This window comes from Littorina saxatilis, linkage group LG12 (assembly GCF_037325665.1).
Source record: "Littorina saxatilis isolate snail1 linkage group LG12, US_GU_Lsax_2.0, whole genome shotgun sequence".
Taxonomy (NCBI): domain Eukaryota; kingdom Metazoa; phylum Mollusca; class Gastropoda; order Littorinimorpha; family Littorinidae; genus Littorina; species Littorina saxatilis.
This window is the reverse complement of record NC_090256.1, coordinates 18,612,364-18,630,790: the sequence shown is the minus strand read 5'-3', so window position 1 is coordinate 18,630,790 and position 18,427 is coordinate 18,612,364. Positions and strand designations below refer to the sequence as shown.

The 18,427-nt window shown below is 39.9% G+C and overlaps 1 protein-coding gene and 1 long non-coding RNA gene across 2 annotated transcripts in view; both read right to left on the bottom strand.

Moving 5' to 3' along the window:
• Positions 1-478: 478 nt before the first annotated feature.
• Positions 479-10,034, bottom strand: LOC138981416 (soma ferritin-like). The gene is made up of 6 exons (XM_070354331.1): positions 9,700-10,034; positions 8,826-9,035; positions 7,698-7,801; positions 5,907-6,050; positions 5,050-5,208; positions 479-2,683 (listed from the first exon to the last, which is right to left on the bottom strand). The coding sequence occupies exons 1-6, from the start codon at positions 9,821-9,823 to the stop codon at positions 2,531-2,533; spliced, it is 894 nt and encodes a 297-aa protein (XP_070210432.1). The 5' UTR covers positions 9,824-10,034; the 3' UTR covers positions 479-2,530.
• Positions 10,035-15,931: 5,897 nt separating this feature from the next.
• LOC138981415 (uncharacterized) overlaps positions 15,932-18,427 on the bottom strand; it is a 7,204-nt gene continuing 4,708 nt past the window's right edge. The window contains exon 3 of the long non-coding RNA XR_011460629.1: positions 15,932-16,309. This is a non-coding gene — a long non-coding RNA (uncharacterized lncRNA). The remainder of the gene's footprint in view (positions 16,310-18,427) is intronic.

The window sequence follows — 18,427 nt, the reverse complement described above, 5'->3', positions numbered from 1 at the left end:
CTGTTGCAGTCAGCTGCTTTTTTTTTGCACCCAGATTTCATAGGCAAAGGCACCCGATATTTAGTTCGGCACATGCATGCTGGAAGAGGAACATTTTCGATCTTTCCAGTGTATGTTTGGCAACAAAACACTAATCTCTCAGTGTATGTTTGGCAACAAAACACTAATCTCTCAGTGTATGTTTGGCAACAAAACACTAATCTCTCAGTGTATGTTTGGCAACAAAACACTAATCTCTCAGTGTATGTTTGGCAACAAAACACTAATCTCTCAAATCGTAAGATAGGACATTCGTTAAGTAGTCTTGCAAGAGCCTTTTCATAAAAACTACGCGGGGTAAAAACGGTCTTTTTTTCCTTTCTTCTGGTGCCTGTGCGTGAAACTCAAGTTCAACAACAACAACACCACCACCAACAACACTCTCTTACACAATCTCACACAAATACACACTCACATTCGCGAATGCACACATGGAATGTTGTGTTTTCACTTTTTATTATATCCAATTTCATCAAGAAATTAAAAGATTTAAAAATAAAAAAAGAATGAAAAACAGAGCACTAGATGCACCAATAGTGTTGGATCCAACAGCTAAAACGGAGCCACAGTTTATCTGGACTGAATTAATTAAACTCATGTCAACAATTCAAGTGCACTAATAATTAGACAGAAGGGGTCTAGTTCGACCTAAAATCATAATGGGTGCATTTCCTGTGAGTGCATTTCCTGTAGGTGCACGTTCTGTTTAGGTGTTTTAATTTCTTGCATACAGATATCTGCTGCACCCGGGTGTTACTCCTGAGTGGGAATAATATGCTATCAACATCATACATGTAGAATTTAGGTAAAGTTCTTTAGTACAGTATTAACCTAAGAAACACGTGCGGGTGTCCAAACAAACAGAAACTATTAGAAGATGTAAAGATGTTATATAATTATAAACAAAGTTTTGTTAGATAAAAATACAAATAAAAACAACAACAACAAACAAACAAAACATAAAAGTGATCGTTACTTTCTTAACACGGAGCAGTATTTTGGTTTTCTGAAAGTATCTATTAATTGTTTATTAATATGGTTCTTATCATGGATTTTTCTGAGAATTTTATTAGAAACGTTTGATTTCTTTTCTCCTTTGCTTAGACTAGAAACACTCATCTGTAATTATTTCAACACCTTGTTAGCTGTTTACAACACATACCAAAACTCCATCAAAACTGTGGGACAGTGTCAGTTCCTCCTTATTTTTGATTAAAGTGTCATCCTCCCAACCTACCCCCACCTCTTAAAAAACAAAGAACTTCAAACTGAAGGTAACATTATCTAAAGTATACGTACGATTTTATCAAAATATATAAATAAGGATGCGAGAAGGGATTGACATAACCCCTCTCTCTATTTTGTTTTGTTATGGATAATACATCCAAGAAGAAAAGAATTTATTCTTTTAATACATGAATGATAATTTCATTTCTACCTTTTCAATTGTAATATATGAACGGTTGTTGCATTTCTAACTGGATGCTCAACAACTTCTTTCCTTTTAACATTTAGTCAAGTTTTGACTAAATGTTTTAACATAGAGGGGGAATCGAGACGAGGGTCGTGGTGTATGTGTGTATGTATGTGTGTGTGTATATGTGTAGAGCGTTTCCGAGGAAACTACCAGACGGATTTTTTTTTATTAAACTTCACATGACATATCCTGGGTATAATATCCCCAGAGTAATTTTTCTTTTTTTACGATAAATGTATTTTATGACGCCATATCCGGATTTTTGTGAAAGTTGAGGCGGCACTGTCACACCCTCAGTTTTTGATCAAATCGCTTAAAATATTGGTTAAGCAATCTTCGACAAAGGCCGAACTTTGGTATTGCATTTGAGCTTGGACGCTTAAAAATTAATTAATGAGGTTGGTCATTAAAAATCTGAAAATTGTAATTAAAATTATTTGTTTTATAAAACGATTCAAAAATAATTTCATTTTATTTTTTATTTTGTTCTGATTTCAAAAACATATAAATATGTCATATTCGGATTAAAAACAAGCTCAGAAAATTAAAAATATAAAAAATTATGATTAAAATTAAATTTCAGAAATCGATTTTAAAATAATTTCATCTTATTCCTTTTAGGCTTCTGATTCCAGAAACATATAGATATGTTATGTTTGGATTAAATACAAGTTCAGAAAGTTAAAAAGAATAGAGATCCAGAAAAGCGTGCTATCCTGCTCAGCGCAACCACTACCGCGCTATACTGGTTTGTCAATTTCACTGCCTTTTCTACGATGCTGTACGGTTTTGTTGAAAAAAATGCAGTGCGTTCACTTTTATTCTGTGAGTTCGAAAGCTTGGCTAAATATAGTAATTTCGCTTCACGCGACTTGTTGATTATTGTCAGGACCATGAATTGAGAATATTAATGTCCAACAGGCACAAGGTTACGCCTCTTAAGGGCTAGCCTGAAGGATATGATAAAAAAAAGAAAAAAAGAAGAAGAAGTTAGGACCATCAATTAACACTGAACTATTGAAGACTGTTGTCAATGTCGTATTCTCCCAGTTCATAGTCGCCCTGTCCAGTTTGTTCAAATGCACGCAAATGGCTGACGTAATCGACGAGTTCTTTGATGACCTTGATCTTGTAGTCCATGTGGTTGTGTTCCAGAGTATGCACCAACTGAAACCCGGAACAGAAAATGTTGTTGTTGGTTGTTTAATTTTACATGAACTAAACAACAACGATTTAGCTACTATTCTTTATCTTTAGTTAAACAAACGATTGAATAATCAGTTACCTTTAGTTGAAATGAAAAAACAATCATACCAAAAACAAACAAGTCGCGTAAGGCGAAATAACAACATTTAGTCAAGCTGTCGAACTCACAGAATGAAACTGAACGCACTGCTTTTTTCACCAAGACCACATACTCGTAGTTTCGTCAGTCCACCGCTCGTGGCAAAGGCAGTGAAATCGACAAGCCATGCAGAATAGTGCGGCAGTGGTCACGCTGAGCAGGATAACACGCTGTTTTGTATGTCTTACCGAGTTTGTTTTTAATCCAAACATATCATATCTATATGTTTTGGAATCACAATGAATAAGATGGCATTTTTTTTAAATCGATTTCGGAAAATTAATTTTAATCATAATTTTTATATTTCTAATTTTCAGAGCTTGTTTGTAATCCAAATATAACATATGTTTTTGGAATCAGAAAATGACGAAGAATAAGATGAAATTGTTTTTGGATCGTTTAATAACAAAATAATTTTAATTACAAGTTTCCGATTTTTAATGACCAAACAAATTCATTAGTTTTTAAGCCTCCAAGCTGAAATGCAACACCAAAGGCCGGCCTTTGTCAAAGATTGCTTTGCCAAAATTTCAATCAATTTGATTGAAAAATGAGAGTGTGACAGTGCCGCCTCAACTTTTACAAAAAGTAGGATATGACGTCATCAAAAGGTATTTATCGAAAAAATGAAAAAAAAATATCCGGGGATATCATTCACAGGAACTCTCATGTCAAATTTCATAAAGATCGGTCCAGTAGTTTAGTCTGAATCGCTCTACACACACACACGCACAGACACACAGACACACACACACACACACACACACAAACACACTCACACACACACACACACACACACACACACCACGACCCTCGTCTCGATTCCCCCTCTATGTTAAAACATTTAGTCAAAACTTGACTAAATGTAAAAACAAAAAAATCTGTGTCCTATCATAGATTTTAATTTAAAAATCCTGCTGGTGAACAAATATCGTTGTGATAGTAACAACCCACACTCTCAAATAGTTCGTGTTAACGAACATCAAAAAGACGAATTCCAAAAATAACTCCGTCGAGTTTGTATGGGTTGTGGGAGAGTGACCAATATTTGACAAAACTTCGTATAACAAGAAATTCCTTCGAGGTAGGAAAAACACCCCCGTTGGTCAAAGGGAAATAACCATTCTCACTGCACCCATTCTCACTGCCACCAACTGAGAAGGTTCTTTCCCTTTGACCATGAATATGTTTCTCTATAAGTCCTTGTAGAATCTTGATCCACCAATAACTCCCTAACCGTGTGTTTGACTGGTCCCAATTTTTGTAAGGACCGTCTCAGGAATGTATAGAACCTGTTCACCAAGTTTGGTGACGATCGGTCCCGTTCATTCTTGAGATCTATATGCGAACACAAACACACAAACACACAAACAAACAAACAAACACATCGACCGAAACCTATACACACCCCTATACCGGGGGTGTAAATATTGGAGGGGCCAATTGCACTAGCGAAGGAACCACGTGGAAATACGCACGTGTTTCCGGCCTTCACACACCTTGCTTGGGCTTTCCCCTCCAAGGCTTAGCAAGAAAAGGTCCCTCTTTCACAACACATGCAAATCAGACGGAGTATAATTATTTGACTTGAAATGATGTGGGTTAAAACTTTGTAAAATGTATACATATACATGTATTTCGATGTGTATTATTATTTGATTTGGAATTGTGTACAGGAATAATTTATTTATATTTTGTAAGCATGAGGCGCTAAGAACGGTTCTATTAGTACTTTGCGCCATATACATAGTCCCATTATTATTATTATTTTCGAAAATCGTCTATTCTTCTTCTTCTTCTTCTTCTTCTGCGTTCGTGGGCTGAAACTCCCACGTACACTCGTGTTTTTTGCACGAGTCGAGTGGAATTTTACGTGTATGACCGTTTTTTACCCCGCCATTTCGGCAGCCATACGCCGTTTTCGGAGGAAGCATGCTGGGTATTTTCGTGTTTCTATAACCCACCGAACTCTGACATAGATTACAGAATCTTTTTTGTGCGCACTTGGTCTTGTGCTTGCGTGCTTGCGTTCGGACACCGAGGAGAGTCTGCACACAAAGTTGACTCTGAGAAATAAATCTCTCGCCGAACGTGGGGACGAACTCACGCTGACAGCGGCCAACTGGATACAAATCCAGCGCGCTACCGACTGAACTACATCCCCGCCCTATCGTCTATTCTAACTTACATGGGGATCCTGTACTGTGCGTTTTTCCACACGGTCTATAATGTCCAGTGCGAGTTGCTGGGACTCCTTCTCCATGTCAACGGCTGTTTCCATGGCAACCAGACCCACACGCCCCTCCTCGTGGCCAACATGAAGCTTCTCGGCCAGCCTTGGTCTTGGCTTCAACAGCAAATAAGAGAAAGGGTAGATTTTGTAGACGGGTAGATAAGACTTACTTGGGGACTACAGATTCATCTGTCCGTCAGAAAGAACAAAAAGACATAAAGAAACAAGCAAAGAAACAAAGTGACAAACAGAATTGGGTCACACACACACGCACGCACGCACAAACACACATTGTCAGTCACACACACACACACACACACTCACACATACAGACACTGTTACACACGCACATACTGTAACACACACACCCTTGAATGTGTTGATTAAGTGTTATAACTGTTAAGCAAGAGAGAAGCAAAGAAAACAGCTATAACGTTATTGCCCTTGAATATGTAAGACTGCTTGAGTTTTTATTGCGTTTAACAAAAAAAAGTGGTTTTTTTGTGTGTTTAGCGGCACTGCGTAGATAGATTGCAAGTGTAACCAGTGACACGACCACCAAATACTGCAGGCGGACAGACAAAAGAACTAACACCTGCACCATTTCAAAGTACAGTGGTACTTGCGATGCCGGAAAGGACACCATTGAGATCAGCCAAAAGATGCCCCTACATTGCAGGTGGCCTGTCACGACAGGTATATTATGGTAGAGATAATAGAGAAATGGACAAGAGAAGGTGTCCTTTTAAGGGAGGTGTCCACTCATCGGACGGGCCACACATCCCAGGTACTAGGCCTCGTACTGTACACACCAGTTCTTGCAGGTCAATGTATCCGCCTCGCTTGTTGATGTAGGCCATGATGTCTTGAGCCAGATCCACGCTGTTCTTATACAGACCCATAAAGTACTTATGGAACCCTGGAAGCTGGACATCAGCACGGTCAAAGAAGTAGGCCTGAAATAATGAATAATGAATAAAGAATCAAAAAAGGTAGGTTGTTGTAACGTTTGTTATTGACAAAACAATACATTCACAGATAGTTCGACCCAACGGTCTTTTAAGTGAACAGACAAACAGATATTCACACAAAACTTATCTTGATAGAATCAGTTTACGTCCACTCGTCAGGAAGCCGAGCGAATGAATATTTAATTACACTGTATTGACAAAACAAAACGTCACGTTCACAGATAGCCGTCTTTTAAGTGCACAGACAAAGAAACACTAGCTCAGTTGGTAGAGCACTGGACTTGTGATCGAAAGGTCGCAGGATCGAATTCGGGCCGGGACGGACACAGGTCAACTGTATGTGCAGACCCAGAGACGGAAGCCATGTCCCACCCCCGTGTCATCACAATGGCACGTAAAAGACCTTGGTCATTCTGCCATAAGTGCAGGTGGCTGAATACACCTAAACACGCAGACACCTGGGTAGCGCGACTCCGTTGCTGCTAGCTTTCCACTGGGAGGAAGCGACCCGAATTTCCCAGCGATGGGACAATAAAGTAATGAAAATGAGGGGAAAAAAATACAGACATTTGTTGTTGTTGTATTACACAGAAATTATAATTATTCTGGATTTTTAAACGTTGGCAGTCTATTTGTTTTTGGATCTAAGCATGAAATAATTCAGACATTGAACAAAATGACAGTCCATTCATTCTTATTCTCTGTCTATTAAACTGACTAGTTGGGGCTTAATGTCAGTCCTCAGTCTTATACACGCCTATACAGGACAATGATTTGTTATACGATATAAAAAGTGGGGGAGGTTGGTGGAACGGAAACAAAAGGATGAAGGGGCGAGGTTTGTAACATTTGAAAAGTTAACTATTAAATCTGTAACATGGGCCTATATTACACGTACCAAACAATCGCTTTTTGACTTTATGAGGTATTATGATTAATACACACGTAGATGCCTATCAGTTGAAATTGAGTAACGATGAATGGTTGCTGGTATTTCTGGGATTAGTCCTGAATTAAACCAGTAGTGAAAGAAGAGCGACTGCTTGAAATTCACTCAGTAGGACGATGAATTTCACACGGGTTATTGTCCATCTCTGGCATCATGTATGCAGCTACAATGTAAACGAGATTGACAGAAACTTGACGCTGCACGTGCACAGCCTGCGTGGACAAAGGTAGAGAAACTTCACAACTTATAGGTAGAATTCGACAGTGAAACTGACGCAGAAAACGCTGAAGAAATGAAACATAGTTTGAGTAAAAGAACAGACCTGTTATCACACAAGCAGAAGAAACAAACCTGTAATTTAACTGGCAGCAGCTGTCGATATAAAATTACTAATTCTACTGATGTGCGTAAAAACTAACCTGCTGGCCCTAGCTGTTTAAGGTAACAATGTAAGGTGATCGATCAATGCGGAACTACTCTTTTCTTGTCTTTTTTTTTCTTTTTTCTTTTTTTTCTTTTTTTTCAAATATTAAAGATTAGAACCCCCTTTTGAGATTTACAACATTATGAGAAAATTATTAGAGGTAAACTTCACAGGTGTTGTCAACAATACACTTGGTAAAAAAAACCCACGATTCCGTCCTAAAATGAGGGTTCCATATCATTGTACGCAGATAACTAACCATGGCCAGGTAGCTGTAGCTGTGGTTAAGGTGAGTGGTCACAAGCTTGTTCAGCAGTTCCGGTGATGCTGACTGTTGTTCCACGAGAAACACTGACTTGCTTGCTGCACACACACTCACACACAACATAATTTCAACTAAAAAGTTCGACCAGAAGCAGACAATTGTCAACTTTTTAATCACTGAAAGTTAGACATGAGAGACGTAAGCAACCAAAGCGTGTGTGAGCATTTCAATACTGCGGTCAAAACCTAATTAAAAACGTGTGTGAAATTTGTGTGAGTGAAAAATTGACATGAGATTTCTGTTGAGAGTCTCATCGAATCTACTTATATTATCTAATAGTTTCATTAGAGAGCACACCTGCTGTAAACTGGACATCAGTCTCTTCAAGGACATAAACGCTTATTTGTCCCACCTCAGCTCTCCCAATCCTCACAGACTTCAGTCTCCCTCAGAACAGTCGTGGGACTTGAGGTGTAATACAGCCTTCACAACGACAGAGAAAAGGTGCCGGCTTGGTAATGAATGGTTGCAATTGCAGACCACAGTTCTGTTCCCGTCTTTTTTACACCCCCGGTATAGGGGTGTGTATAGGATTCGGTCGATGTGTTTGTTTGTTTGTGTGTTTGTGTTCGCATATAGATCTCAAGAATGAACGGACCGATCGTCACCAAACTTGGTGAACAGGTTCTATACATTCCTGAGACGGTCCTTACAAAAATTGGGACCAGTCAAACACACGGTTTGGGAGTTATTGGTGGATTAAGATTCTACAAGGACTTATAGAGGGACATATTAATGGTCAAAGGGAAATAACCTTCTCAGTTGGTGGCAGTGAGAATGGTAAGGACGGGGGTGTTTTTCCTACCTCGGAGGAATTTCTTGTTTCGACTTTCGAATCAAAAGACAACAGTCTAATATGTATTGCTCCGAAATTCTCACATCAACCCCCCCCCCCCCCAACAACAACAACAACAACAACAACAACAACAACAACAACAACAACAACAACAACAACACAAGCCCAACTTTAGGCGTTCAAAAGAAGGCATTCATTGTCAAATGAGGTAGTAATGAAAAGAATTACTGGTGGTGGGAGATCCCGGCTTTCAAAGTGATACATACAAACACAGTGCACATGGTCGTTGAAGACGGTCCAGCGGCCCTTATAACAGCGATGGAGGACTCGCTGCTTCTTGGGGCGTGACTGCATGGGGGAGGGGCAGACCAGCTTGCAGGCGTAGATCTCGCCATAGCTTTTCCTCCGCTTCTCCAGGCACTGGTAGTGACCCACCACCGCCACAGGCGTCTCAAATGGTGGGCAGCTTAGTCGAGCTTCAATTTTCAAGACAAAATACATAAACATAAGATAATTGATTGTCTATACAATTTAAACAATGGATGGAAAAGTTCTTAAACAACCAAAACAACATATGACAAAAACCAAAAACATAAATACATACGAAATAAGAACACCCGAAGTACTCCAGACATGCACGTATGCCCACATCCAAGATCTGAGTGGACCAATGTATCCCCCCCATACACACACATTGGGCAAATATTGGCCCCCGGTTGGGACAAAAAGGCAATCATCAATAGGCCTACATTTCACTTCTAAATAAATAAAAACACTTATAAAATGTCAATTAGAATCAAACAAAACAACAATACAGAGGTTACACTAATAATAAAACAGCTGGGACTTAAATAGTGTTGGTTTGAAAAGAGTTTTATCAAAAATAACTTGAAAATGTGACACCCAAAGGGAACGAAACAATTGTCAGTCCGGCCTGGAATCACAGATTTCTCATTCAAGAATCTGCTTCATCGTCCACACACATTACAATGGACATACTGACGCTTGTGTGTGATACGCCACGAAACACATTGGCTTACTTCCATAGATAAAGTGTACGTGTGCAACACTTGACTAAAAAAAAACTAAAAAAAACACACACACAATGAACAATTACATGATTATCTCTAATGCACTTACCTTTCCCAGCTTTGGCCTTTTTAGATACACCAGAAGTCTTGGTGTCCTGGAGGACAGACATGGGAATGAAAACACCAATCACAATAAGAAGTCCACTGAAAAACAGCACCACTCCTCGAGCCATCTTGAGTCCAGAGCTGAAGTCACAAATCTGTCTCGATAGATTGACTCACACGAGAAATGCCTATAACGCCAATATTTTGTTGTTTTACTCAACACAAAGCAGGCAACTTCAAGCTTATTTTTTTCAGTTACTGTTGTACAAAATTTGTGTGGAGCAACCCCACTCAGGCGAGAGAAAGACTAAACAAAGTGTGTTCACCTGTAGTGTTGATGCTGAGGGTTATCAGTGTGTGATAAAGTTCAACAAGTATTATCTACAGCCTGAACAGCCTGAACTGTACACCTTCTGTAGTGTTATACACACGGGTGCGTATCGCTAGCGCTACGTGTCATTTGTGCTTCGTGTCATTTGTCCTACGTGTCCTTTGTGCTACGTGCTGCTATCGCTACGTTGATTAGTGCTACAAATAATTTGTCTCCTTCTGGTTTGTGTGTGTATATGTATATCTGTGTATGTGTGTGCGTGCGTGTGTCTGTTTCAGTGTGTGTGTGTGTGTGTGTGTGTGTGTGTGTGTGTGTGAGTGTGTGTGTGTGTGTCAGTGTCTATCTCGCTCTCTCTCTTGCTCACTCGCTCGCTCACTCACACTGTCTCTCTCTCTCTGTGTCTCTCTCTCTCTCTCTCTCTCTCTCTCTGGCCTTAATATAATAAACCATTCTGAGTTCTGAGTTCTCTCTCTCTCTCTCTCTCTCTCTCTCTCTCTCTCTCTCTCTCTCTCTCTCTCAGTCTCTCTCTGTTATGTTATGTTAGTTTGTACGTATGTTTTTGTGTGTTTGTTTAGTCTGTTAATCGTTTGTTCGCTTTTTATTACTTCTTTGATTCATATTCTAACATTTTTCAAACGTATTATCATTAGATTAAACCCTCCCACGGGCGAGGGCTGGATGTAAAAAAAGCACCTGTTTGCTTATGCCATTACCCTTGTTAATAAAGAATTTGTCTTTGTCTTGTCTTGTCTCTCTCTCTCTCTCTCTCTCTCTCTCTCTCTGAAGGAATATTTTGTTGTTCCTTTCATTTTGGCAGAGATTTGTAATTTTTGGAAGAAAGTCTCTGCATGATTTTCAGAACATACGGACAATCGGAAACCACCAGACCCCATCACAAACAGAATTCCACAATCCAGATGTGTTGACTTAAAGGCCAACAACTCCGACGGGTGCAGAGTCTGCTGTGAAAGGAGCGGTAGCCTCCCCTGTCACATTAGAAAAAAAGGGCTTTGTTTTTGACAAATTGTAAGACAGTGTTATTTTTAAATACAAGTATTGACACAAGGTATAACCGAGGATATTGAAACCTTTTCTTCTCTCCCAAATTCTTTTATGAAATTAGAGGGGGAGAGAGAGAAAGGGATTGACAGACAGACAGACAGAGAAAGAGCGAGAAAGCGAAAGAGAGAGACAGTTAACAGAGAGAGAGAGAGAGAGAGAGAGAGAGAGAGAGAGACTGAGAGAGAGAGAGAGAGAGAAAGACTACAGGGAGGAATGCCGTCATGATGCATTAATTGACGTCAAACACTTTTGACCGTGACGTAATCTTATGCGAGCTTTATCCATAGTCTTGGATAACCACTCACACATAGACTCGGAAATGTTAAAGTTTCTACCACAGACATACACACGCACAAACACACACACACACGCACACACACACGCACAAACGCACAAACGCACAGACAGACAAAGTTACGATCGCATAGGCTACACTTCGTGAGCCAAAAAGCACCCTCCATCTCTCTCTCTCTCTCTCTCTCTCTCTCTCTCTCTCTCTCTCTTTCTCTCTCTGTTAACTGTCTCTCTCTTTCGCTTTCTCGCTCTTTCTCTGTCTGTCTGTCTGTCAATCCCTTTCTCTCTCTCCCCCTCTAACAGAAAGACAGACACACAGACACACACACACACACAAGCCGTATATAGATATAGATACACACTCACACGCACACACAAAGGGAAGTGTCTGCCGTTTGAACATGTAGTATAGTGCTATCCAAGTTCTTCTTCTTCTGCGTTCGTGGGCTGAAACTCCCACGTACACTCGTTTTGTTTGCACAAGTGGAATGTTACGTGTATGACCGTTTTTTACCCCGCCATTTAGGCAGCCATACGCCCTTTTCGGAGGAAGCATGCTGGGTATTTTCGTGTTTCTATAACCCACCGAACTCTGACATGGATTACAGGATCTTTGTCGTGCGCACTTGGTCTTGTGCTTGCGTGTACACACGGGGGTACGGTGTTCGGACAGCGAGGAGAGTCTGCACACAAAGTTGACTCTGAGAAATCTCTCGCCGAACGTGGGGACGAACTCACGCTGACAGCGGCCAACTGGATACAAAAGCGTTATCGGCACGTAGCGCTACAGTATATTGGTTTTTCAAAAATGGTGATATCGACACGTAGTTCTATTGAGACGTAGTGATAATGGCATGTGTGAATTGTGGCAATAGCACTACGTGCCGATAGCACTACTGTTTTTTGCAATTTGTGTCGATAGGCACTACAGAAAATAGTGCAAACGATACGTAGCACAAATGACACGTAGCGCTAGCGGGACGCACCGTATACACACTGACGAGTCATGTCAGCTTGGCTGGATAAGAATTTATTCTTGCACTTGATTACCGTATACTGCGTATAGCCATGATGTTCCATTTTTGTTATGTCATATTTTTTCTTCTTCTTTCAAGTCATTATTTCACCAAACAATGTGTGTGTGGGTGTGTGTGTGTGTGTGTGTGTGTGTGTGTGTGTGTGCGCGTCTGCATGCAAGCATATGTGAGTTGACCATGGGTGGGAGCCCAAAATGTTGCCAGGACTGAACATTTTGGAAGGCCGGGGTCTAGGGGCTGCCAAGGCTCCGGCAGGGTGGAGGGGCAGCGCCCTTGCTGGGGGGTCTAGGGGAGCTGCGTCCCCCCGCCAAAAATGAATTTTAGCATTTTAGTGAGGGATTAGGTGGCCTCTCCTGACGAAATCTTAGAACAAACAAATTTTTAAGAGATGCATAACATATAAATCTTGTAAACTTGAAGGTATTTGTAACTGACCAGCTGAAAATGAATTTTTGCAATTCAACAGGGGCTATTTGAGCCTCTCCTGGCTTTAAAACTGAAAACAGCACACACATATTGTCTTAAATTTTTTTTGTTTGTTTGGGGGGGGGGGGGGGGGGGGGGGGGGGGGGGGGAACTTGAAGGTGTTTATCAAAAATCAAAAACCTCTATACTTGAAGATGGATGGTTGTATCACTCTTGCTAGGGGGTCTACAAAAACAAGTGGTAAACAAATTAAAGAAGGGTTTTAGGCCCTCCTATAACGGCTTACTAGTGCCAAAACCTGGGGTTACCCATTATCACGTGATAATTACTAATTAACGCTGTCAGTTACTGTTTTCACTCGTTAGTTACTCATTTTCACGGGATAATTAGTAATTTTCACGGGAAAATGACTAATTTTTAGTTTTGGCACTAGCAATCCGTCAGAAAGTGAGCCAAAACTAAAAATTAGTAATTAACAGGTGAAAGTTAGTAATTTTCCCGGGAAAATTAGTAATTAACACGTAAAAATGGTAATTATCAAGGGAAAATTACTAATTTTCCCTTGATAATTACAATTATGAGGTTTTGGCACTAGTAAGCCCTATGACGGCTTACTAGTGCCAAAACCTGGGGTTACCCATTATCACGTGATAATTACTAATTAACGCTGTCAGTTACTGTTTTCACCTGTTAGTTACTCATTTTCACGGGAAAATTACTAATTTTTAGTTTTGGCACTAGCAATCCGTCAGGAAGTGAGCCAAAACTAAAAATTAGTAATTAACAGGTGAAAGTTAGTAATTATTCCTGGAAAATTAGTAATAAACACGTGAAAATGGTAATTATCAAGAGAACATTACTAATTTTCCCTTGATAATTACAATTATGAGGTTTTGGCACTAGTAAGCCGTCATACCCCCCCCCCCCCCCCCCCCCAAAAAAAAGGTCTGTTTACGGTATCCCGACCGACCCTATTTTTTTTCGCGCGACCCTAGACTTTTTTTGGCATTTTGAAAGAAAAAAAAAAGTCTTTTTTTGGGCAAAATAACTTCAAAAAAATTTTTTTTTTTTTTTTAAAAAGTAAATAAAATCCCGACCTACCGACCCTATTTTGGGGCCTATGTTACCATAAACGGACTGTTTTGTTTTTTTTTGCCTTAGAAGCCTCTCCTCGCTTAACAAAAACTTAAAATTTGAGCTACAAAAAAAAAATGGTTGTAAACTTGAATGCACAAAATCAAAAATCTCTATACTTGAAGGTGTTTGGTTGCATCACTCTTGCTAGGGGTCTTCAAAAACAAGAGGTAAACAAATTTCAAGAAGGGTTTTAGAAGCCTCTCCTTGCTTAAACAAAAACTTAAAATTGGAGCTGCACAAAATTAAAAAATCTTGTAAACTTGAAGGTATTTCATCACCTAGTTTTGTCTTTGATTTAAAAAATGTTTACCGCATTAAAGGAAAATCGCCATGCTAACAAAAAGTTAGGCAAACACAGGAAATAACAGTCACCTCCCTTGTATTACACATTTTTACTTGTAGCTTATGATTTTATCATTGCAGGTGGTATATTCTCAAATAATTTTTGAACCATAGCTTAAACCAAATCATAAACAAGTTTCAAGTCAGTTTGTTTCAAAAGGGCTAACTGCTCAGGTTAAAAAAGAAGAAGGTTTAGTCAAAAACAGAAACCCCCAGAGTTATATCCCTTGTTAATGCTATACACAGATGCTGTTTTCAATTTATCATTTCAGGAGTTATATTCTAAAATGATTGTTGAATCATAGCTTGAATTAAAAGAGAAATATGTTTCAATTAAGTTTGTCTCACTTGCTAACTTTCTTGAGGATTCAATGCATCAGAAGCAAAATACCACTGGTTCATAGATCAGGAATGCAAGTTTTCTCTACCACACCACTGAAGGTCTCTGTATCCCTGCAAGTAGGGTATTTAAAGATGTGGGTGAGCCGAGTTTTCAAATAGATAGCAACTAAGATGCCACATTCCCCACCATGACATGACATTGCTGCCACCTTCATGTCACTTAAACCTCATTGAGATTGATCTGGGACATGGTGAAAGATGGCTGACCTGGCACAACCACATTGGTCACACAAACCCAGTGTAAACAACAGCTGCCAGGGATTAACAAAAAAGGTATAAAAAAAAAAAGTTGCCAAATTCTTCCTGGGAGGGAAATCCGTCTATGCCAGAGTACTGTGTGCAGACATAAACAGTGCGAAAAGTAAGGACACTTCTGTTGAATAATACAGTAGACAGGTGGAGTGGCCCCATGGATAAGACATCAGCCTCCTAATCGAAAAGGTTGCGAGTTCAAATCCGGGTTGCAGCGGCCTGGTGGGATAAGGTGGAGATTTTTTCGATCTCCCAGGTCAACTTATGTGCAGACCTGCTAGTGCCTTATCCCCCTTCGTGTGTACGTGCCAGCACAAGTGCGCACAGAAAAGATCCTGTTTGGTGGGTTATAGAAACATGAAAATACCCAGCATGCTTCCCTCCAAAGCGGAGTGTGGCTGCCTGAATGGCGGCGTTAAAAACTGTCATACACGTAAAAACCCACTCGTGCGAGTTTCAACCCATGAAACAAGGAGGAGAATACAGTGTCAAAAATTCACAACATTGATGAGAATTTTCTTTCAAACCTTGTTCGTTCCGTGTTGCGTCTGCTTTTTGTTGTCTTTTGTGTTCTTGTTTTTCCTGATGAAGCTTCCATAAGCGAAAATTCGTACCGTCTTGTCTCGTTCTTGTATTGGTGAGTACAGTATTCCTTTGTTTTTTAACATTGATGAGAATTTGTGTAATTGCTGAAAAGAAGTGCAGGTATGCCAAGTGCATGTTCATTGATGTCGAAGTTACACACATGTGTGCGCGTGTGTGTATGAGAGAAAGAGAGAGAGAGAGAGAGAGAGAGAGAGAGAGAGAGAGAGAGAGAGAGAGAGAGAGAGAGAGAGAGAGAGAGAGAGAGAGAGAGAGTACTGTATCTGATCCATGTGAGTTAACAACGAAAACATTCAACACTCTCACAGGCCACTTACACAGTCTACAATATATAACAGACAAAGGCAAGATGTCAATCCATGAATTGTTGTTTATTCTGTAAAATACAACAACAAACTATTTATCATGGACTAAGAATTTCTTGAGTTGGAGTGGTCAAGGTCACATCTCAGAAACACACAGATACACTTTCAATTATCCAGTTACAAAACATAATCAGCCTACGTGATTACAATGCCTCCATACCAGTGACATTCTCTCATGTACACCCAGTGCTTAAAAGCTTTGTGTACCAGCAAAAGGGTAGCATCCATGATGATCTGACGCCTGTTACGTTCATGGTAAAAACACTACACTGTTCTGAAAGTCTACTTCTTGGGAGCGGCCTTCTTTTTACCTCCAAACATCATGTAGGCCACAAAGAGGGTGCCATAGGTTGTCACCACCCACTGAAAAGAAATTAAAAACAAATTAATTCATTCATAAGTTATGGATATTTTTGCTACTAATCTCAACTCAAAGAGAAGTGGTTTGAGAGAGAGAGGGAGAGAGAGGATGATCAGAAAGAGAGTCTGGGAATGGGAGAGACAGAAAAAATAAGTCTAAGTCGCATGAAAAGATAGGGTGAAATAAAGTTGAACTGTCCACGACTACTCAAGGGACAGAAAAAAGCGGTTGTTATAGACAGTACAGAGTCCCCTTTTCACGCCCCCCCCCCCCCTCCCCCAACCTGTACTCTGCAAGTTTTAACAATGATTATACATAAAATACGTACAAAGAGAGATATTCAATACATTTAGCAAACTCACTCTCCAGTAAGACTAAGAGAGATTATTATATTTCACATTGCTGTAGTGTGCAGGGAACACACGACCAAGTCTGAATAGCAGGTAATATATGTTCAAAGATAAAAAACTTCTTCTTCTGCACCAAAAACAACAACAAATTTTTGTAATGCTGTCCAGTGTAGCCCAATATGTACCTGTTGACCCGAGCTCAGAGCTCAGAGAGAGAGAGAGAGAGAGAGAGAGAGAGAGAGAGAGAGAGAGAGAGAGAGAGAGAGAGAGAGAGAGAGAGAGAGAGTGAGTCTGGGAATGGGAGAAAATAAATCGCATGAAAAGATAGGGTGAAATACTGATTTTATCATTAACCCTTACACTAGTGCAATTCTGTAACACAAGTTACACAGCCACGGGTGAATTAACAAAGAAACAAGAAGGGCAAAGCCCATACGACTCACATGCTTGACCTTTACATGACCTTGACCTTCAGGGTCAAGGTCAAATAACTAAACCTAGCAGTAGCAATGACATCATACACTAAGAACTGCTTTACACATTTTTCCTACCAAAATACATGACCCAAGGTCAAGGTCATCCAAGGTCATGCAACACAAAGCTGTTAATTCAAGACATAGGAAGTACAATGGTGCTTATTGGCTCTTTCTACCATGAGATATGGTCACTTTTAGTGGTTCACTACCTTATTTTGGTCACATTTCATAAGGGTCAAAGTGACCTTGACCTTGATCATATGTGACCAAATGTGTCTCATGATGAAAGCATAACATGTGCCCCACATAATTTTTAAGTTTGAAACAGTTATCTTCCATAGTTCAGGGTCAAGGTCACTTCAAAATATGTATACAATCCAACTTTGAAGAGCCCCTGTGACCTTGACCTTGAAGCAAGGTAAACCAAACTGGTATCAAAAGATGGGGCTTACTTTGCCCTATATATCATATATAGGTGAGGTATTGAATCTCAAAAACTTCAGAGAAAATGGGAAAAATGTGAAAAATAGCTGTTTTTTAGGCAACATTTATGGCCCCTGCGACCTTGACCTTGAAGCAAGGTCAAGATGCTATGTATGTTTTTTGGGGCCTTGTCATCATACACCATCTTGCCAAATTTGGTACTGATAGACTGAATAGTGTCCAAGAAATATCCAACGTTAAAGTTTTCCGGACGGACGGACGACTCGGGTGAGTACATGTATAGACTCACTTTTGCTTCGCATGTGAGTCAAAAATGGGGAAAATAGCTGTTTTTTAGACAACATTTATGGCCCCTGCGACCTTGACCTTGAAGCAAGGTCAAGGTGTTATGTATGTTTTTTGGGGCCTTGTCATCATACACCATCTTGCCAAATTTGGTACTGATAGACTGAATAGTGTCCAAGAAATATCCAACGTTAAAGTTTTCCGGCCGGCCGGCAGGACGGACGACTCGGGTGAGTACATAGACTCACTTTTGCTTCGCATGCGAGTCAAAAAACCAAACAACGGTCATACATGTATAGGTTTTCGCATCCATGGGAGGTAATCGGAACGGACCGAACACACTGAGCCAGTAGCGCGACATATGTTGTGACAACCAGGTGACAGTATACGTAAAGTAGCGCGACATATGTCGCGACAACCAGCCTAAAGGTTAACATCAATCACATCTATTTATAATATTTCTACTTACACACCATATCAATCTTAAAGCAATTTCAGCAATATTAATTTAATGTACATATGTTTACATCCATGCTTCACGGTAATATTATTATTACAGCAAACT

What these genes read in the sequence shown, in the direction of transcription:
- LOC138981416 (XM_070354331.1), bottom strand. Translation starts at nt 9,823, where the DNA reads ATGGCTCGAGGAGTGGTGCTGTTTTTCAGTGGACTTCTTATTGTGATT. An exon ending in AAAGGCCAAAGCTGGGAAAG is followed by an intron (nt 9,036 to 9,699) that starts GTAAGTGCATTA and finishes TGAAAATTGAAG; the next exon opens with CTCGACTAAGCTGCCCACCA. An exon ending in GCTACAGCTACCTGGCCATG is followed by an intron (nt 6,051 to 7,697) that starts GTTAGTTATCTG and finishes TCATTATTTCAG; the next exon opens with GCCTACTTCTTTGACCGTGC.